Raw genomic sequence first — 21,965 nt, 5'->3', positions numbered from 1 at the left:
TGTGAGTTTGAGCGAGGGCCGCGTTCACAGAGGCTGGTGGTGCGGTCTAAGCCTCTGCCGTACATCTTGACTACGTTTGAGCCAATTCCCGGCAGCACCCCAGCACATCAGCGCTCACTCCACCCATATGGTCAGCGTTCACCTCCAGCGAATATTAAAAATTCATATCGCGTGACTGGGAATTCATCTATAAAACCTGACTTGCTACAGAGTCAATGTGTGTGTGTGATTATATATACAGTGGCCCAAAAGTTAATTCCATTGCAGGTCTTTGCGGTTGTTCTGTATTGCTTTCCGATGGGTGGTTTTTTTTCAAGGTTGTACTGTGTGTGAGTGTGATGTCCGACGTTTTGCACAACATGCCTAAACAAAAAAGTTTTCAAGATGTGGAGCTAAATGTTGGACATCGTCCCGTATTTATTCCCGGTGTGCTTTTGGCACCATGTCATGAGACAAATAATCAATTTAGAAACCGTACAAAGGCTGGGTGCCCTGTGTATCAGAGAAGAGATCCTTTCGCAAGACATCACGGCAGACTATTTACCCTTTACACACTAGGGGCGCACTTTGTCAGTCTCGTGAGATTTTCGCAAGATAGTTTAAACGAATGTTTTTAATTCTCGCCGTTGGTATTTACACAAAATCGGAACAAATGCACAAACTAAGCACTCGAGTCACGAGACTCCGTGAGGTTCTCCTGGGTAAACAAGCATAATAAAAATATATATATAAATAATAATAACTAGACCCGAGAACCCAATTTAATCACGGGCGGCTGCTTGGATTCAAATCCATGACCTCAGCAACTCAGCGCTCTGACCTCTGAGCCACCCAATTACTTATCACCCCTTCCCTAAAAAAGTGAGTGCGACCTATATCTAGGTTTCCAGTTCGTTTGTTTTTATATACAAGTGGTATTCTTCCCAATTGAAAAACGTTGAAAAACAGAAATGTGTAGTGTCTTCCACAAAACATGTCCTACTCACGAACAGCATTCAAACAAATGATAGCCTTTATATTTGCTCAATTAATGCATTTTTAGTTGAGAAAAGCCACTATATGTAACATATCTATTCCATACAATCACAGACAATTAGTACTAGTACACAGCTGTAAAGGACACAGGAATCAAAGGACACAAAACTAGCAGTGGCTACTAAAGATAAATAATTTTGTTTTGTTTTGTTTTGCAAATGGCGAGGTGCCCATCTTATACAAATACAGTACATTTTTACAGGGTGGCAGGATGGCGTCGTGGGAACACTTGGTGCCTCAACGCAAGAAGGGAATGGCTTCGACTCGGATGTCTTCCTGTGTGGAGTTTTTATGCCCTATCAATGTGCTGCATGGGTTCCCTCTGGGTTCTCCAGTTTACTCCCAGAACTATATAGAAAACAAAAAACCGTGTGTCACAGCTGTTGGCCAAACATCCGAACGAAATGAACTGCAAAGTACTTGATTCGGATTACACATCGCAACATCGCCCCCTATTGTGAGACCTTGGCAGGGTCCTCCTGTAAAAGGAATCTTCAGACTCAGTGAGGCTTTCCTGGATAAACAAGTGTAATCAGAGAAATAATTAGAAAGAGAGCTATTTCTTCAATGTTTTTCATCTAAACCCAGCATATGGAAAGACACGCCAATATTCGAGCCACAAGCTGCTACAGACCTCAACTGTGCAATGTGCTGGAATCAGTGCAAAATCTGGGAGAAAGTGCCTCTGCAAAGTTGATGGCATTTTGTTCAAAGATCCGGCGGCTACTGTTTCGCATTCCTCAGAGGAACAGGCATGCGGCAAAACGCACCTATCGTTCTCGTTAACTCCGTTCCTCTTTCCCAAACTATTCTCGAACTGACCCCTGCTCTCAGCACTACAGGCAATTATTTAAGCAGAAAATTAAGGTCTAGACCAGGTACACATTTGCCGCAAACAACGCCTTCTAACTTGTTGCAGATGCCACCAACTGGAGCGAGCCTGACTCGAGCCATGTGTGACTCGTTCTCGGGTGGCTCCTCTGCCCCTCTGACTCATGGGCTGGTGGAAAGACCGGTGTCAAAGTTCAGAGGTCAGGGCCTTAGCCATGAGCCAATAACTCAGGGCAGCAGTAAAAGAAGCTTTCATCTGAGCAGAGGTTTCATGTCTCCATCCAACGGGTCACATTGTCATGACCGAGAGCAGGAAAGAAAAAACGCTGCTCCAACTACAAACTTCAAGTTTCTCAAACCACAATGCGGTGGAGACTTCAGGGTCAAATTGTTACACAATCCTGAAAGAATTTGTTAATTTCCAGATGTGTGCAAAATAAACACTTAGGAATACTGTAAACAAATAAAATGCTTCAGCCTGGTATGCAGCTAGTATTATTTCTGTTACCCTAATTTAACCAACTGGTAATCATATTAATGAGTCTTTAAATCTGCCGTACAGCGTGCATACTGGATTTTTCATGGGATGCAAGAGGCTTAATTTACGATTTTCTTCAAATGCTATAAATAACAACATGCACAAAATATGTCCAGCACCAACAACAAAAACAAACATTTTTGCAACCTCGATTCCAAGTTCAAGAATGGCTACAAACACACTCACTCTTTCTGCCCAGCGACAAGATATTTATTAAGTTTGTAAGACCATTTGGCAGGTGAACTTGGGGCCAGAATTTTTCAAATACTAGCTTGTCAAACTGTAATGCCAACCCATGGCTTGGTCAAAAAGGGGGTGCTAACAATAAATCATCATTAGCAAACTTTCCACCTAGAGGGAGGTCTGGAATTGCCATCTCGAACGCAACCACAAAAGCGTAGACATCCGACACCGCTAATTCACTTAGCAAGTGCCCTTGTTGTTCGGCGAGCTTCCTTAAGTGGATATCCCACTTCAGATCCTACTGTACGCGATAATTTCAAATGATCGTCCGATAAAATTATCATACGTTTGGGTAAAAAAAAAGATACAGTTCCGTAGTTTAAAGTAATGTAAAGCTCGTTCCTTCACACTTTGGGGGTTAATAAAGTGGACACGGCAGTTGGCGTGATCACTAATTAATTTGAAGCGCGAATATTTTACACGCAAAATCTGCCACTGCAGATTTGCCACAACCAAGTTCAATTCATGGACAACACTCGTTCGATTTACTCTTTTCTTGTAGGTTTAGAAAATTCTCCGTGCATCTTAACCATGCATTTATGTATTATGTTGCACGCTACAGACGGCATAATCATCATCTTCGTGGGCAAACAGCGGGTGGGACTCAAATTATAATTTGCCAATCCTTTCACAACGAGCAAAGAGAAAACACCTCGCCACCCGTGCCGTGCTCGACGACACGGGCTGCGATTGCGACAATGAACCACGGGGCAAATGGCACTCCGCGACCACAGAGGCATCCGACTCGACGACTGGGCAAGCGAGCGAGCGGCCTGTAACCCCAAAAAACCCAAACACAAAGAGCAAAGTTGTCTGCTCGACCTTACCCCCGAGCGTACCCCACACCAAAACCCTCAGCCCCGTCTCCCAGCCTCGTGCACCCCAAAGAGCAATAACTCGGCTGTGCTAACCCTGCGAGGGAGGGGGCAGAGGCTGGAGTGCAGACCGGAGACGGGCGGAGGAAGTGATCTCAGATTTACTGAGCACTTGAGCGGACAAAGGCGGAGCTCAAGCAGGCTCTTTGTGGCTGCCTTCATTTCTAAAGGTTTATTTTTATTGTGCGCTTTTTTTTTACTTTATTGAACTTGGGTCGCGCTTTTCAAAACGAGCCGTTTTTTGTTTGTTTTATTTTTTTCTCTCTTCCAAAATTGTGATTCAATCGGGAGATCACTACTTAAACGAAAACAATCCCAAGATCAACTTTAAATGCGCTTGGAAAATTTTGCGCAGAAATGTTTGGCGCGTAACCCGATACAAATTCCGTCACGTCAGCAGGGGTTTCAGAGATAAACTGACCATCTCATCCCATGCTTACCTCGCCACCAAACCGCGATGATTTAACGCAGAAAGAATGCTTTTTTTTTGCAAGAGCGCATATCACCACCAATACGGTCTGTCATGAGGACAAACCACAAATGTGCCACTTTGTGATGCACAACATCAGATGATGCTTTGTCCCATGGGCACGCATGCTTCTGTAATTCATCACCAAACATCGCACTGGGAGCATTGAGCGCAGCTTTACGTCCTGTAGGATTATCAATTCTATCAAATGGTCCAGACAAAAAGTGTAGGCATAAGTGTTGGTGCACTATCTCACTGATTGTAAGCGTTATTAATATGCAACACAGTGGGGGTGGAGTGGTTACATGGTCGTTAGCGCAATGAGCAATGAACCCGGCCACCTGAGTTCAATTCCCAGCCACAATTAACATCAGTGATATCTGAACTGATCATGGGCCACACCCTTCACCAACCCGCACTAACCAGCGGGGTGAAGTATGGTCAAAACACCCTCATGACCGTCACAGCATTGAGAGGCCTTCATCCAGCAGTGAACTGACAAAGGGGGATGTAAGTAAATGACACAACAAAGGGGATGTTTTATTCAGTGGGGCTGGAGCAGGTGGGCATGGTGCACAGGAGTGTTTAGTCCTTAACTCGGCTGAACAGGAGCTCCTCCTGGGATGAATTGACCTTGGGAAAGGACCATATTTTAGGGCAAACATTTACTTAACAAATATAAGCAGCACGTTTTAAATGCATCTATATATATGGGGAGAGCAACACAGAGGTTTGGGCACTGCAGTATGAACCCTGCTGCCTTGGTTCGATTGCAGTGGTTGAGTAACTCGCAAACGAGTCCTGGGTGACCCATCCCTTCACAAACGTGTACTGGAGCAGCGGTGGTGAAGCACGGGGACACCTTTGTCCAGCAGGAGACTGATGAAGAATGAATACGATTGGCTAATCTGGCATACGCCACCAATACACCTCTGCTGCGAATGTAAACCATCATCGGCAGAGCACCGACTGCACACGACCAGTGAAAAAGGTGCATTTAAATGAAGAGTAACTCTACACAGACTTTGATCCTCCTCGACTCAGTTGGGACCATGAAAGACACTCGAATGCAGAGGTCCTTGCCATCCCATGTGTGCTCAAGGGGCATGTGCAGCCCCTTTGTGATGCTACTGCTGGATGAGTGCGGGTCACGGCAGTTATACGACCACACTTAACGCTGGTCAGAGCGGGTGGGTCGACGGCGGAGAAGCACAGAAGCGGGACCATGGAAGCACAACAACAGATTGCGCGGCACTACTCTTTGCCGCCCATCACGCAGCCCCTGTAGCCTGTAACACTCGACATACATGGAGACCACCCATCGACGCGCTATCCAGGATCAGCCCTGCTTAGCTTCCAAGATGTGACGAGATCGGGGCGCATTCCAGACGATCCGGCGCGCAGGCGCGCAAGGGGACACCCCGACGAAATATCACAACAAGCTCAAGAGCACGACGGTGTGACGTGCGCAGAACTCTGTGGAACGGCGCATGACGAGCGCTTGCCGTGCCCCCCCCCCAGAGCCGGGCGGCTGAACACCTGTCATCACCTCGTGGGGCTGCCACGTTGGGAGCGTGGGGGGAGGGATGCGAGGATGCTGCCTTTCTCATGTTTGTAATTGCACCCAGGGACAGCGTGCAAGTATCTTAATTACACTGAGCTGAAACAACATTTGGCTGCCTTTAATTCTCTCTTTCCCCCCACCACCATCACCCCTTGTGCAGGATGAAGCAATTTGTTGTTCACGTGTCACGCTGCAGTGCGTGCGGGATGCGACGGCAGCTGCCTCGGCTCTTCTGGTTGTGGCGAGGTCAGGAGGAGGCCGAGGGGCGAGCTCACGGCCCTCGGAGAACACGTTCGGTCTCAGTCGCGAATCGCAACACAGAAAGCAGCAACATTTGCTCATGGTGCACGCAGCGTGTCAACGTAACCAGCGAGACGCACAACGCGTGGCTTCAGCGGCCGGCCAGTTGGGACAGCAGACTCAGCATGGAGGCAGCCTGCTAAAAGCAAAGCTTATGAAAACCCAACCAGCAAAACCGAAAAGATCTGCTCAGGAATGTGAGTAATCACATGACTGCAAACAGCCAACCAATGTCCATATTTTAAAACCTCTGGTTTCCTGAAGGAAAAATAGCTCATGGAGTGTGAATCAGTGCCCTAGAAGCAAAGGAACTGCAATGTGCAGCATGGGAACACACTTTAGGATTCAGATAGAGCTGATAAGTGCCCTAGTGTTCTGCACGCTATCGGGTTTGAGGGGGTCGAGAATTGACGGCTGCAGACAGCAGGATTGCCTCCTAACAAAATACGTCCATGCTGAAAGACGAGGACCGAACGGATAATGGACGTTTATTTCTTTAGCTTCCACTACCTTGGTGAATTTTGTACGAAAAATATTATTCATGAGCTAAACTAAACACTTATATCTTTCCTCAAAGCGATACATTTTTAGATAACGTATATATTTAAAACATGTTGAAGACAAACCTCCAAAAAATGAACCCTTGCCGAATCATTTCGAAACCATGGTGCAAATTTTCTAAATTAGGAAATGCGATCGCATGGATGCTGATCAGTGGCTCGCGTAAAAGCAAACCTTTTGTGAAACAATGCTTGCCGGTTCTTTTATTTCCCATGTTTTGTTTTGGCTTTTTTTTTAATCGCCGACCAACAGCGCTTCGCAAGAGAAAGTCTAAACATCCTGACGGAAATGCTTTTTCTCCGACTTTAACAAAAACCTAAATATTTACGACGCCTTTCATAATTCCATCATGCTAAATATAATTGGCAAGGCTCGGCTATGATGCAGGCTCGTCTACATGACCAGCGGACAGTGGTAGACCAAAGGCACAAACGTAAATGTGTAAAGCATTACTGCGGTTACCGATAACTGTTCAAGCAGGGGGCCCCTTTGCAGTTGCTTTACATGCCAAGCTCACCGTTACACGTTTACATCTCGTTGTGATAACTAAAATGTATAACTTGTTTCATTTAAAGCCCTTTGTCAATCAATTGCTGGACGAAAACCTCTCCCTCGCCAAGTTGGTCACGGTGGCCGTGTGACCATACTTCATCGCTGCGGTCAGTGTGGGTTGGTGTAAGGGGTTGGGGAGTCCAGGACCAGTTCAGATATCACTACTCTGCGACTGATGTTAGCCGTGGCTGGCAGTAAAACTCCGTGCAGCGTGCTAACCACTGCACCACCACGTCTCCCACTACTAAATAATGAAGAAATAAGCAGCCATGACTGCATCTCTCCACATAAAAGTAATTAAATTGTATCCATTATATCCATCACAATGTCCCATAACGGTGCACGGTGGGTTTTTATGAATGACCGTCAGACATGTGGCAAAATTAACGTAAATCACGAGCAACACCTGCATTTTAAATTGCAAGTTCCTAAAGCCTGAGAATTCAAAAAATTGCCTGCTAAAGCTGAAAAACAAGCGGGGGTTAAATGAATATCTGAGGGTAATGCAGTTGTGAAGTTGCCATCGTAAAAGCAACACAAGGCAGACGCTTGTTTCACACACACACACGCGCGGCACCACCATCGCAATGGCCCGAACAACCGCAAATCACTCTTCACACTTGTGCCAAGTTTGTAGGTGTGGGAAGCAGTTTTCGTAGCCCGATGCCTCAAGGGAAAATGGATAATACAATTCTGAGTTTGATCGCCACTGGGCAAATTGGCGGGCGGCTGGCAGTTTGTTTCCCACCGTCGGCGTTATACTTTCTAGAAAGATCGACCTAAACGTGACATCTGGCAAAGTTGGTGGCACACAATGTGCCTTCCGACCGCGACACAATTCGCACAATTTAGAGCATTTTTGAAGCCAAATTCACACCACAAATTAATACTTTGACAATTACCCGGAAACAAAAACCCAATACTGTCTGCGCGATATCTAGGTCACCCTCATAAAAAAGAGAAAAGTAATCCAAATTGGCCCTATTCCCTAACCCCTGGGGCCTGCCAGGTTAAATAAAGAACATTGCAGTGAACGCTACGTGTGCGCTAACGTTGCGCTTTCTGCATCGCAGCATGCCTTTGGGTCTCCAGCGGCCCGAGAGTTTTGGGGGGGGGGGGGGGGTAACACGGGGAGGAGGCCGAGGATTGAATAAGTAAATAAATACAGAGCGAGAGAGAGAGAAAGGGAGAGGAGGGAAGGCACGGTGGTGATCCCAGGAGAGAACTGGTGGCAAAGTCAACTGAAAACGCAAACGGGTGGAGCGAAAAAACTAATAAACTCAAGCGCATCCCAAGGATGACCGATAGCGAGGCTCGACACAGTGACGAAGACAAACAGTGGCCAAGGGCGGCGTTCTGGGATTAGGGTGCCTGCATCTGCTTGTGATTACAAGACTCAAGCACAACTTGGCTCCGCCAATTGAACCGGAGTCTGATCTGGTCCTGGCTTTATTGTCCACGGCCGGGGATGGGTGAGGGTTAGGGGCTAAGGAAGGTTGTGGAGTCAAATGTGTGGAGTTACATTCGACCATCTTCTTGTTTCAAATAAGATGGCAAGAGTTTAATAAGCTGCCCAATTGCAGCCTGGGTTAGCGTATAAAATCGGAGACACATAGATATTTGAATACCTACCTGTAATCGTAGCATTGTTAGTTATCCACATACAATGCATGTTAAACATTATAGTATGGTTTTACATAGCATTGGCAGTCGTGCACAAGCACACCGTTCGGCACTATGCAGTCTCTATCTCTTATCCACTCTATCGCCCTGACCACTCTCGATAACGTGCTATGAAGAGGGGCCATTGCCCGAAACGTCGCTTATTATATACTTTCCCTTTCAAGGCCACAATGTAATTGCCAAATGTGTTGAGTTTATTATACAACTCAAGTCGGGTTTTATTTTCTCTCAAAATGTGCACTTATGCTACGAAGTGTTTAAATGATACACACTTCATCATTATCAATTTAGTTTTATCAAAATATCAGTTATATGTATTAAAAAAATCGCGTTGAAATCATTACACAAGCCGTCATTTCAACATGAATTTACAGAATGTGATAGGAAAAAAAAGGATAAAATTACAGTACTCCTTCGCAACGTCTAAACAACATAATATCCGGCAACTATATTTTAGACGCTATTTGTTGTATAATCCCAACAATGTTGGAATCGATATCTGCAAATCTCTTAATCCGGATACAAACAAGAGCGGGCGGGCGGCTGACAGAGGGCTCGACGACACAGTCCAACTTTGGGGGGCTCTGCGACTTGACAGAGTGAAGCCCCCCCCCCTCCCCCCGGGTGAGGATGATGGAACGGGGATGGATCATTGGACATCCCATAGAATCGTGCCCGGCGCTCTCACTCCGGCTCTTGCTTCCACCGAGGTCCCTTCACGTCAGCCACTACTTAATGGACTCCGCAGTGAGCTCGGCGCTCCCCTCGCATTTACATAGCCCCATTGTGACACTCAGAAAAGTGACACACAAAAACCACAGAAACAAGCACACACCGCCCCCCCCCCTCCTCAACACGGCACGTCCCTTTGTTAGTCGAAATATCCCCCCGCCTAACCCCGTCGCTTAACGTGGGCAGCAACAGAGACACCGCGAGTGTAAATAAATAGTGAGCTCAGGCTGACTCACGCTTCGATCTCGATATCCTCCTCCCCCCCCCCTCTCTCTCTCTGTTCTGACAAAGAGTCATTGCCCGAAACGTTGGTCTACTTAGACGATGCGAATGGACGTGATGTGGATGGGAAGCTGAGCACTGACGAGGCAAGTTGGAGCACAGCGGGGCTTTTATTTAACGAGTTGTTTATATTGCAACAAGGCACGAAGATCAGAACCATCATCAGTCTGGTGATGAACTATCAATTTAATCATCATACTTGAACGCGACTGCGTATAAATCACGCTGACGATTATTACAATATCCTCTCAGCAGCCCAAAACGAGTTACTTTGCTCAGATACAAAACGCGTGTTTTTTTTAACGAAATGTATACATTCTGTGTCAGTGATGAACGCGGCGTGAGCGTGGAGCTTGTCACGTCACTGATGGTGGGGTGCCTTACCTGTCCTCTTCTCGTCGGCACTGCGAATGACGACGACGACGAAGAAGAAGATGATGATGATGATGAAGGTGGCGGAGGAAAACAGGAGCCAACCACACCGGCGATTTCCAGAGACGCAGCACGCAGAGCGATGGGAGTCGGTCACGTTTCTCAGCCCTTCTTCTTTCTCTCTGCTTCAGCCGCAAGCAAACTTCCCGCACTTCGGCTCACTCAATGACCACACTCATTGATCCTCCTCCGCTAGCACGCGGCGCCTAGCACGGCACTCTCTCACTGTCCCTCTCGCATAGCAGACACGGCTCTCCACACGCGCACACACACACACAAAACCCACCGCCCCGTTCTACACAGAGCCACGAGAAACACTGCCAGCAGTGATAATCCTCATAACTCACGGCGCTCGCAAGCACCCAAGATGCCCCCCAACCCGTGTGCCGAGCGCGACACGTGGAGTTTGTAGCTTCGTTCGAGACTCTCCGGTATGGGAGCACTCTCTACAAAGTACTTCCACCGACCAGTCGCTGTTAATATCGCGCCACTCCGCCTTTGCAAACGTCTCAAACTGCTCCGAGTTGACATATACCCTTTCCGCAGTGAACAACCCCCCTGCCCACAACTACCACCACTACCATCACCACCCCCCTCTCCCTACCAGCCAGCCCACCCCCGTCCACCCACTGTGAGATCCCGTCCTCCTCCCGTCCGCGCCACGCTTTCACCCAGAAAGCTCACTCCTCCTCCTCTCCCTCCTCCTCGAGCTCTCCCCCCCCCCACTCCCAACGCGACCTCCATCCTCCCTGCACTCCCTCTCGTCACCCTGCCCCCCATGCACACCCATCTCCTCCTCCCCTTCCTCCATCACACAAATGCCTCCACTGCCGCCGGCCCGGATATCCAAAGCCAGGACAGACACATTAGCGCCCGGACATTACGCGATTTCAAAGGGCAGCAGCAGCAGAGAAGAAGCGAAGCCCTTGGTCACGGGTTTGAACTCACGCTCGATTGCATGAGGTCCGTGCGTGTGTCTGGGTGTTTGTGCCAGCCATCTCAGTGAGTCAACCCCGTGGCACCTGGGTCTGTCCCGTGGACCCCCTGCCAGCAACGAGCCTTCGATTGTTCACGTAGCCTCAAGGCGAACCTAGCCTGGCACAAGCGCCGTGGCAAACGGCTGTTGTCTGTATACATGTTCCGTTGATTTAAAAAAAAATAACACAGTTGCTGAGCACTGGACTAAAACATCAAACGACCAGCAATAAGTAGCACTATCATCATTCTGAATATGCGTACTGTATTTACACATGAAAGCCTGAGTCTCAACTCACTTTCAGGAGGGTCCTGACAACATTTCGCAGTCAGGGGCAATGCTGCTATCTTGAATTAGCAATTGAGTAATGCGGAGGTCCTATTTCGGCAATGCGATGCTTGGCTAACACCAGTCACATTGCATGTTTTGTTTTAGTATCAACGGTGTTAGAAGTAAGAATAAACTTATTTCGCATCGCACGTAGCTAACCGTGTTAAATCAGAGGTGCGAAATTGAGCAATGTTATTATAAGAACTTGGGACAAAAGACGATGGGGGAGGGAATTCAAACGTCTCAGCGGTGCGAGGGAAGACCCAGAAAGGGAAGCATTGTGCCCTGCAGTGCGGTTCGTGGTGGTTGAACAGAGCAAGAATGAGACGAAACATTCAGTCTGGTAGACCGAGTCCTCAACATGGGTGGATGAATCAATGAGTTCAGTTCGTGGAGAAAGTAACCACGGAAGTAGCGAGCGATAGAAGAGTGACAGGGAGGTGAACAGGCCGGCGGCGAGCGAGTGACTGCAGTGCATCAGTGAGTGATGGATGCTCGATCAACACAACTGCTTAACATTGAAACATTGTTCAATACAGTGTGGTAAGAAATTGGTACCCGACCCCAAATAACAGCAGCAGTTTTTTTAACTTGGGCAGAATTTGCGCTTTGTGTCAGTAATAATTGCTCAGAGCTCCAGAAGACTTTCCAACGGAGAAGAAAACCACGCGTATTCAGTGCCCCTTTGGTCAGATTGGTAATGTAACCATGACCGGTATGATGAGATTGTTGTCCCAAGCAAATGCATGACTTTACTGTGGACAACTGGCTAATATCATTGTTTAAATATGATGAGAGGGAGTGTGGAATTGCCAGTCTTGTGTGCATTTCGAAACAACACACAATAACGCGCACAAAGAAGCAACGCGTGGTTTCCCGAGCTGTGCAGTGTTTCCGTTGTGATGGGGGTTCTCGTCATTTACAGATGTGATTGTTTACTTGGGCCAAGCTTACGGGCCCCGTCGTGTAAAGAAGTTGGGACTCTTCATATGGTTCGCAGAGGCAGACTTTGCAGCGGTGAGCATTGGTGACTATACTGTGCTGATGAGTCCTAACGAAGACAAAAAACGGGTCCCCAGATGTCTCTCACTTGCTCAAACTTATTTGACGTGTCACGTAAGACAAGAAGACCACGATGTGGGTATTTAGTAAGCGCTCATGATTTAGCAAAATGCACAATGGCTGAGAGCTTTTCATATTATATATGTAACATTTACGAATATATAACTTGCAACCCTACATCAACACCACTGTTTGACGAAAGACCTCCTCCCAAAGTCGTGACCATCTACTTCACCACGCTGGTCAGTATCGGGTTTGTGACTGGAAGAAGCTGGGCCAGACCCATTCGATTATCAGTCGCCACTCGCCGTGGGTCGATTGCATTCAGTACACGTGGCTTTAAAACTAGGCTGCATAACCAACGACCATGCATCAATCAAATTAAACGTTATCCGGTATTATCCGGACCACAAGAAGCTGCTTTGGAGGAAGACTCAACCCCGAAAGTGCGGATGGGGTGTCAATTGAGTTAAGCACTCGGTAACGCACTGCACCTACCGGATTATAAGAACACGCACTTGAAACTCTTGCAACTCTTGCTTTATAATGGGTGGGGGGGTTCTTATAATCGAATAATACTGTAGACATAGTGTACCATTTCACGTGTGTATGCAGTTTACTGTCTATTCTGCACACACAAACTCACGTTATGATGCAGCGTGTACATTACTGTTACTGGTGTGTCCAGCCTCCATACGATCGAACTTTTTCACATCATTTGCAGAATCCGTTAGAATTGGGGTTGAACTGAACGTAAACTGAACAGAGGGGGAGAGGCCCGCACATTCCAGCGAGCACGCTAAGACGCCGCGTGGTTTCCCAAATCCATCACGGCCTCTTGTTCCCCACCTTTGGTCACGGCGGCTCCTGCTCAGTGGGGCAGGTACGTGGGGGGGCATTCATCACGGGCCGACGCCTACCCGCCCCCTGCGCTACTCACCCAACCACCACCAACCCCCCCCACCATCACCACCCCCCCACCATCACCACCCCCTGCCACCATCACCTCCGCCCCACCACCACCAACCCCACCCCCTCGGGCGGCGCGACCCCCACGAGATGACAATTCTTTGTTTGGCTTCGTCTCGTACAATTGTCTTCTTTGTCGCCGTTATATCCTAAAATTGTGCTGTAAAATTACGTATTCTAATAATTATATGATAATAATCATGGGCGGAGTTGTGGGGGGGGGGGGGGGGGGGGGCACGTCGGAGCAACTGGACACCTTAATTTATTTTCAGTAAATTTTGATTTAAAGCTTTCGTGACTGCAGTAATTCATATTCTTAGTTTTTTCGGTAAAGTCACGTTGAAGAGAAACAACAAAATAACAAAATATATATAAAACAATAAAAAATTCTCACGACGTTTCGACCAGTAGTTCACAATTAAGATAATAAATGATATCGCACGATTCCAAATGTGAGGGACAGAGTAAACCCCGGCTACCCCCCCCCCCCCCCCCCAAATATAGAAGTCAAACTCTGCCTATCATAATAATGAATGCCTAGATAGCAATGTCATTCGTGCAAACTGCATCTCGCAGCGTGACACAATCTGCAAACAAGGTGGTGCATATATGTCCACATGTTTTCTACAGCCAATTACTGGGCGCTGATACAATGCTCGATCGGTGTCACGTCGCGGTACCGCACAATGAAATACTGTGACATCCATTTGTAACTTTGTGGTCGCGAGCGGTGCCCTACTAGCTCGTGTCAGAGAACGGCTTCAGCCGATGTCGTCATAGAACTCCTCTTGAAGTCACTTCAATCAGCCTCTTCATCCAGCGTTTGTTGACCGGCAATCAGAGCTAGACTCTTGTATTCGTCGGAGCAGGAATGTTCATAATTGATTTAATTAAACGACAGGCTTTAAAACTGATGTTGGACAACAATACACACACTGCGCGGACATGCATACATAGTAATATATAGTACAAGATAACATTTTATGGCTACGTCTCATCAACAATACATTCTGCTCCGAGAGTCAAGCGCCCAAAATCTTTGCCTAATGAAGTATATTTGTTGGCAGGCAGTGTTAATGATACGCTTTTTAAAACGTTGTACACCACTGGCAATGCAGTAAATGTTTGTATGTTTAATGGGATTGCCTCAACATTTAATAACGTGGCTCTATAACAATATAAAAACTTAGTGGTTTCTATATATAAAAACAAGACTTCACACGTCGCGGTATTTGCATACATTTTATTTTTGGACTTTTGAACATAACATACTCATAGCATACTTGTTGTTATAGTTGTGTTATACAGTAACATACTAAACATAGCTTTAAAAATCTTTGATAAAAAAATCACATTAAATATTTTACAGCATATGTCGTACAGTATTTGTCATAACATCCATAGGTGGCTAAGTGGCTAGAGCTACCAAGGCTTTAGTCCACTCGAATCCGTTTACCAGCTCTAGCATTCACACAGCTTCTAACCACGTGGTGTGGCTTGCGGCAACCTCGCACTCTCGATTCTTGGACATTTAATTTTCAAAATAAATTGTCTCTGCCCCCCAAATAGTTTTCACCTGCCACCTAAAAAAGACACGCTAAATATGAGTATGCTTAACTCAGAAATGTAATTAAATGCTTTGCGTAGGTATTGGTGATGAAATTGAATTAAATTATCCTAAACAACACAGCGCGTTTTAACATGATGTCTTACGGTGCCAATGGCGCGTGCCATGAAATGAGTTGGACAATTTTATTAGCACGTTTAAACAAGGACAATGACCATGGAAACAACGTTGTTGAGTTAAGAAACCTGTGTGCAGTCACGCTTGGGTGCTGCGCGCAACTGGGTGTGCTCGTGTGAACCGATAAGTGCTCTGAGCAGATGGCAAAGCTGGTGCCTATATCCAACAAAGATTTCCACTTTCCAAAAACATTCTAGGCGAGGTCACTTCGGGTGGAGAGGTCACACTGGTTTAGCTACTTTTTTGTTTGTTGAATATTGTGACTTGTCAACATCGTTACGTGCACTCTATTACATCATCATTGTCTAATTGATGCGGTCCTCTGGATAAATGGAACATTTTTCACCCATAAAATTTGCCCATCCCATCGAAAGTTATTCCACGTGCATTACGGGTTCAGCACGTCATTTGTTTCATTCGGGAAGTGGTGCATTAACAAGCCACGCGCGTATACATATGTGTTCGGTTTTTCATCCGACCGGCGGGATGATTAATTCCACCTGAAGGATTAGCACGTGGGGTGTTGTTTTACTCATTACCTTCGTACCTTCGTAAGCCAAGTCATGTGAAGACGGCCACACAGACAGGGTGCCTTAAAGTTGTGCTCTAGCCCCGCCTGCCGGTAAAAAGCCTCACGCTGCCTCGAAAGGGGGCTCGCTCATAAACACAACACAACCTGGAGCGAACGCACAGTCCCAGTGCGGCATGTATGGTCGCTACGTGGCGCAATTAATGCAGGTAGGGGCAGCTCCGTCTGCCATGGAGCTGGGAGTCGTGGAGCTTAGAATGTGGGCCCGGCACTGCGGCTCCCATATCTCTTCACCAAGTCATCCCTGCTTGACACAAAGGAAGACGCGAATGTGAGCACAAGAGCACAATGTACGTTGCAGCATCACACACTGCACGTGACGTGAATACTTAGCAAAGCATTATAGAGACGAAAGTGTGACTCCGAGTTAGTTTTCATGTAAAATATATTTAACCTAAGCTTCATGTTGTATATTATGAAGTCACTCCGATATAAGTAATTGTGCAAAAGCAGTAATATTAATATTCTTGGTTCTTTCGGTAAAGTCACGTTGAAGGGAAACAATAAAATAATAAAATATATAAACAATAAAATTCTCACGACATTTCGACTGCAACACAAGCAGTCGAAACGTCGTGAGAATTTTATTGTTTAATATATATTTTATTATTTTATTGTTTCCCTTCAACGTGACTTTGCCGAAAGAACCAAGAATATGAATCACTGCAGTCACGAAAGCTTTAAATCAAAATTCAGTAATATTAAATAAAATCTAGGCATGAATGGAATAATTTCTCTCTCAGAACAATAAAAAGTTAGAATTCTAACACCTTCTCATTCACTCATGCACACAAGTAGGTGCCTGGCATTTATTCCATCCCCACCGTTCATGAGAAGAAATTGCCACCACCCGCTTCCTCTCGTGGCCTCATTATTGGCACTCCAGCTCTTGTACCATCCTGTACCAACACCTGCCTTGTATACGCACCTCTTGAGCTCATCGTCACCCTTGGCCTGCTCCGCTCCCTTGGGGGAGGCTGGATCGGTGGCCCACGGTCGCTCCGTGTTTCCACCCTGGGGCGAAAGGGCTTCCGACTCCTTCGCAACGCTCTGGTGCGGAGCCGAGTCACCCGTGTAGCCAAAACTCATCAGCGTCCACATGTTGGTCTCCTCTCTCTGCCGTCTGGGCGTGGCACTACAAAGCAAGAGAAGTCAAATGGCGAGGTTTACGTCTTGACAATAGTGACATGGCGTGGTTGGCATGGGTCATGGTGCCGGGGCCGAAATGGAGCATCCTGTCAAATTTCACTCCCCACTACTTCATAGCCCAGGGCCTGAGCCCTTCCGGCTTGTGAGTCCTGGTCCATTTGTACCGCCTGCACACTTAATAGCGACAACGCTGCTGGAAAAAATGGCTTAAACACCACCTTGGAGATTTGTCCGTTGACTTTGGCGATTTGTTTGACACGTTTTTTTGGGCAAATGCATAAACTTGAGATTTGCCAATGTGCGGTTTGGGCCCATGCTCAGCTGAGCATTGAGCATTGCTCATCTCTGCAGTGTGTCCATTGATTGAAGGCAGAGTTTACGGTAATAACGGTGCTGCAGTTTTGTTTCTAACACTCACATTTCACTTCATCACCCAATCTTACTTGGATTTCAGGGGAGGTGGTTTCCCCTCGAATTCATGTGTTGTTGAGACTGTATTCTCCGGAATGGAGCTGATGCTCCCACTCCTTTCACTGGCACTTCCAACCTTTGGCATCACAGACAGAACGAACCCTGCATTACTTCCAAACGTAACACTGCAGACCCGTGTGTATGATTCATGTGTTAATTTCTCGACAGCAATGGGTGATGTTTGTGACCATAAGCTCAGTTCTCCCATGATAACTTGCGTGTCACGTGACATCACCATGCTGCATGTTTAGTGCACACAGCCTTGTTTTAGACCACCTAAAATTGTCTTTGAAGTCACTCTGCGTGTATTTATTTTCCAGTGTGCAGTAATTCGTCTGTTTAAAGAGTTCCTCATTGTTTACCAAAACGTGACAGAACTAGTTTAATTCACATGTTGGTGGACAGTCATCTAAGTCTGGCAGTGCTCGATCTTTGTAGAACACACGTAGTAATGTACCCAATGAGCACTCTGCCAAGTTTAAACGGCACTCACCAGTTCTGTCAATCACATCCATGTGTGTGTGTTTTTTAATACTATGCTTCCAACATGACTTTGCATTAATATTTACTCAAATGACAGCACTATTTAAAGCTCATCCGTATTACTTCAATTGACTAAAACAATTACAGCTATTCAGCGCTGATTCTATTAATAAGTTTATTATTTTTTATTATCGCTCTTGTTCACCCAGGAAAGCCTCACGGGAGGGTCCTGCCAAGTTTTCACAGTAGGGGGCGATGTTGCTGCTGCAGTGTATTCCCAATTGAGCAATTTTCAGGCAATATTTAGTTTGGACGTTTAGCTAACACCAGATAATATAATGCAACCTCCCATACCCCGTGAGTCGTTAGCTTAGCCGCGCCTGGCGTCTGCTGACGCAGAGACACAGGGTCGGTGGCAAAAGGCGCCTCCCTCGTCATGTACTTGGCCTTGATGTCACTCCAATTCAGATTCTCCTGCGCAGGGAATCCCACTGCCCTGGCAGTTGCGGATTTACTAAACAAACAAAAAAACAAGACAAAAGTATGCAACCTATTTAACAAGGATCCCGTTTTATGTGGCAAATTTAATACATTGTACAGCCATGGATACAATTGTGACCCAGCAATTAGGCTTTTAAAATCCCAACATCAAAATGTCACCACACAGTGGCCTGGAAATATATATTCGATCACAAACCACATGATGAATTAAGCACTATAAATTTCGTAAAGATAATGTGAGCCAACCTGCAGTATAAAGTTGTCATGATATTAGGGACTTACCTTGACAACTGGCCATGATAAAAGGTTTTCCCAACTTATCGACTAACACTAGAACAAAAGGGATATTTTCCAATACACAAATACATTTTATCCTTGGGTACGTCATTTTTCCTAACTTGTTCATAATCTTATCTTACTCCTGTCCACTGCGAGTTGGCGGGTTATGATTCAGCCAGCCCGGCCGGTTGTATGGAACGGATGGGTTAGCCTCTCCTGAGTTGTCCGGCATCTTGAGCAGATCTGTGGCCAATGAGAGTAGCAATACAATTGCACGATTAACTCTGCTATTATATATATTTTTGGGTTATTTTTCGATAATGATGTCATCATATATCAAACAAGCAGTGGCAACTAATGCCACTACCTATTTACTTAGATAATCTCAAATTAGTCTCAAGACTCTTAAAGAAGGGCCCTGCATTACGATGTCTGGCTAAATGCATTTTAAATATAATTTTGCATGTTGGAGGAATAGCATCCAGGGAATGCCGATACATCTGAAAAGGACAACTCTCAATCGTCTGCACATGTTCATTAATGAACCCACTTTGCTGTACTGCCATCTGCTGGTTACCTCACAAATGAGGAGTAATGGCAAATGAGTGATCCCACCAAACGTTTCCTGAGTGCACCACCAGACATCAACCTTTGCTGAAGTTGCACATATTTAAGGTGGCCATGCAGCACACGAGTGAAATGACAAATAAGCCTCTGCCGTGGCACCATTATAAATGGGCCCCGTTTGCCACCTGAGCCTTGACGCTCACCGCGTTGGCCGCCTTGCCTTGCCAGCTTCACGTAATCGGATTCGGGCTCCCCGATGGGTCCGCGCCTGTGCCTCACGGCTCCAAGATCCTGTGCTCCTGGCTCTGGGTCGTCAATGCCACCGATGGCACCCAGCGATAACTCACTTCTACCTGCTTGGGGGGGGGGGGGGGGGTTACAATACAAGTTAGGTTGGTGGTGATGGTTGGTGATGGTGGTGGCAAGTTGCTCGAGGGGGCCGGAGAGAAGAGGAAGACAACGCGACCACAGCTCCACCGTGCTCTGCATCCTAGAGTGGTTATCAGTGGTGTGGGGTTGGTTGGCATGGGCCCTGGCATAATGAATGAAATGAGCGCCCCTCCTGTCCAATTTCCCCCCGTATTTGTAGTTTGGCATGTGGGCCCTTCCGTCATCGCCTTCACACTCGATGGCTACGCCACTGGCGGTTAGGTTTGTATTCATGCTGCAGTAGCATTGCTGTAGACTGTAGAGCGTGCATGAAAAACAGTAGTTTGTTTACTCAGTAAAGCTTCACTGAGTCTGTAGACTTTTTTTATCTGGAAGGGTCCTGCTTTGAATGCTTGGTCAGTTTCTTTATGAGTACTTATTTCCATGCGGCAAGAGACGGTTGCAACCGGAGAACACCGATAAGTACTATGGAAAGGCACTCAAACTGCACAGATTTTCAACATCACTCACTGCAAGTGAGTGTCTCACATGAATGAGCTCAATGAGCTGTTGGGTTACAAGCATCCTGGCCACACCTGGGGCGTAATGCATCAACAATACACAGGCAACCCTCCATAAGATGAACTTCAAGGCGTCAAAAGTGTATTAAAAGTTTTTGACCATGTTACAGATGCTGCAAAGATGTCTAACCTGCATTCTGTGACCGCTCTGCAGGCATCATGAACACTCACGGATCTGTAACACACACAGCACGCAATTACTATGCATCACCCATGGTCAATCCACTGCTGGATGAAGGCCTCCCCAAGCCCCCACCACCGACATCTCTCGCGATCAGGCGATGTTGCCACCCAGCACCTCCATACCACACGATATCATTCCATGGCTCCATCTCCTAGGTGGACATCTCCTCTGATGGGTTACTTGGCTGCCAATCCGTTGCGCAGTTATTGCACACACCCAATTGATCATATTCAAAACTCCACACATTACACAACTGTCACATGAATGCACACACACGTCGATATAATATATTATACAATCACATTCACGCATACATAGTGCTGTCACACACACACAAATGCAAAGACCCCTCCCCCCAATATAGCCTTAAGAGATGGTGGGGGTAAGTGCTGCTATCAAGGCCGGCACGGCACACGATTCGGTGGGAGGCCAGCACCACGCCCGACCGCCTTTGTCTCCCCAGTGGTAATGTTTGCACACCGCACCAGGCACTCGTTTGAGGCTGAGTCGACCTAGGGGAGGCCCAGCAACCGGTTCAGATAATTTGTCACTTGGTGTTGGCCGTGAGCGGGAATCGAACTCGGGTCGCCGGGTTCGTAGCGCAGCGTAGCGCTAACACAGCAGTTATACACGGCTATGTGTGTTTATAAGCATATAGTGCCTTGTGTACTCGACAATGTGCACAACGTTACAGCACTAATGACAATCTAAATCCCCCGACGCGCAGCAGCATATCTCTCTGCTCTGAACAAGGGCCATTTACCCGAAACGTCGCCACTAACATCGACAGTAATACTGTACCATGCGTTGCGTGCGCGCAGTAAGCTCTCGACGTGAACGCGGTATATCGCACCAACATTACGTTGCTGCGTTACAACATTGAAATCAAAGGTACCCAACAACATGAGCGGCGGAGTCAACTCACCTGCGCGCTATGAAGTCTTTGCCGGAGGTTGCAGGAACCTGCGAGGTTCTCCTCGCTTCAAACCGCTCAACCGTCTTGTTGTTGTCGTCGGCGGCGTCGTCGCCCTGGAGACGGCGTGGGTGGTGGTGGGGGGGGAGACGGCGTGGGTGGGGGGGTTGTGGGGGGGAGACGGCGTGGGTGGGGGTGGTGGTGGTGGTGGTGGCGGGGCGGGGGAGACGGCGTGGGTGGGGGGGGTGGTGGGGGGGTTGTGGGGGGGAGACGGCGTGGGTGGGAGGGGTAATTGGGGGGGGGGTGTTGGGTGGTGGGGGGTGTAGGTGGTGAGGGGGTAGGTGGTGGTGGGTGTAGGTGGTGGGGTGTAGGTGGTGGTGGGTGTAGGTGGTGGGTGTAGGTGGTGGGGGGTTGTAGGTTGTGGGGGTGTAGGTGGTGGGGGTGTAGGTGGTGGGGGGTTGTAGGTGGTGGGTGTAGGTGGTGGGGGGTTGTAGGTTGTGGGGGTGTAGGTGGTGGGGGTGTAGGTGGTGGGGGGTGTAGGTGGGGGTGTAAGTGGTGGGTGTAGGTAGTGGGGGGGTAGGTGGTGGGGGTGTAGGTGGTGGTGGGTGTAGGTGGGTGTAGGTGGTGGGTGTAGGTTGTGGGGGGGGTGTAGGTGGTGGGTGTAGGTAGTGGGGGGGTAGGTGGTGGGGGTGTAGGTGGTG

The 21,965-nt window shown here is 47.4% G+C and overlaps 2 protein-coding genes across 6 annotated transcripts in view; both read right to left on the bottom strand.

Annotated features, from left to right (window-relative positions):
* The window catches only part of LOC116940982 (zinc finger protein GLI4-like), an 88,087-nt gene extending 77,397 nt beyond the window's left edge, over positions 1-10,690 (bottom strand). The window contains exon 1 of one of the 2 annotated variants that reach the window (XM_032951467.2): positions 10,050-10,690. The gene's annotated coding sequence lies outside the window, so the exon portion shown is untranslated. The remainder of the gene's footprint in view (positions 1-10,049) is intronic. The other variant, XM_032951468.2, reaches the window with a different exon arrangement.
* Positions 10,691-14,661: 3,971 nt separating this feature from the next.
* On the bottom strand, positions 14,662-21,400 carry C10H7orf57 (chromosome 10 C7orf57 homolog). Of its 4 annotated transcripts, none has more exons than XM_032951469.2 (8): positions 21,277-21,400; positions 20,298-20,342; positions 19,421-19,573; positions 18,791-18,893; positions 18,225-18,384; positions 17,360-17,463; positions 16,696-16,902; positions 14,662-16,011 (listed from the first exon to the last, which is right to left on the bottom strand). In XM_032951469.2, the coding sequence occupies exons 2-8, from the start codon at positions 20,326-20,328 to the stop codon at positions 15,960-15,962; spliced, it is 810 nt and encodes a 269-aa protein (XP_032807360.1). In that variant the 5' UTR covers positions 20,329-20,342; positions 21,277-21,400; the 3' UTR covers positions 14,662-15,959. The 4 variants fall into 4 exon arrangements, with proteins under 4 accessions (XP_032807360.1, XP_032807362.1, XP_032807361.1 ...); XM_032951471.2 differs by having other exon boundaries at positions 19,421-19,570; XM_032951470.2 differs by having other exon boundaries at positions 20,298-20,345; positions 21,282-21,391.
* Between the last annotated feature and the right edge of the window lie 565 nt (positions 21,401-21,965).

This window comes from Petromyzon marinus, chromosome 10, assembly GCF_048934315.1.
Source record: "Petromyzon marinus isolate PM22_M1 ecotype Great Lakes invasive population chromosome 10, UKy_Petmar_22M1.pri1.0, whole genome shotgun sequence".
Lineage (NCBI taxonomy): Eukaryota > Metazoa > Chordata > Hyperoartia > Petromyzontiformes > Petromyzontidae > Petromyzon > Petromyzon marinus.
The sequence above is the reverse complement of the archived record's forward strand: the minus strand, read 5'-3'. Positions and strand labels throughout refer to the sequence as shown.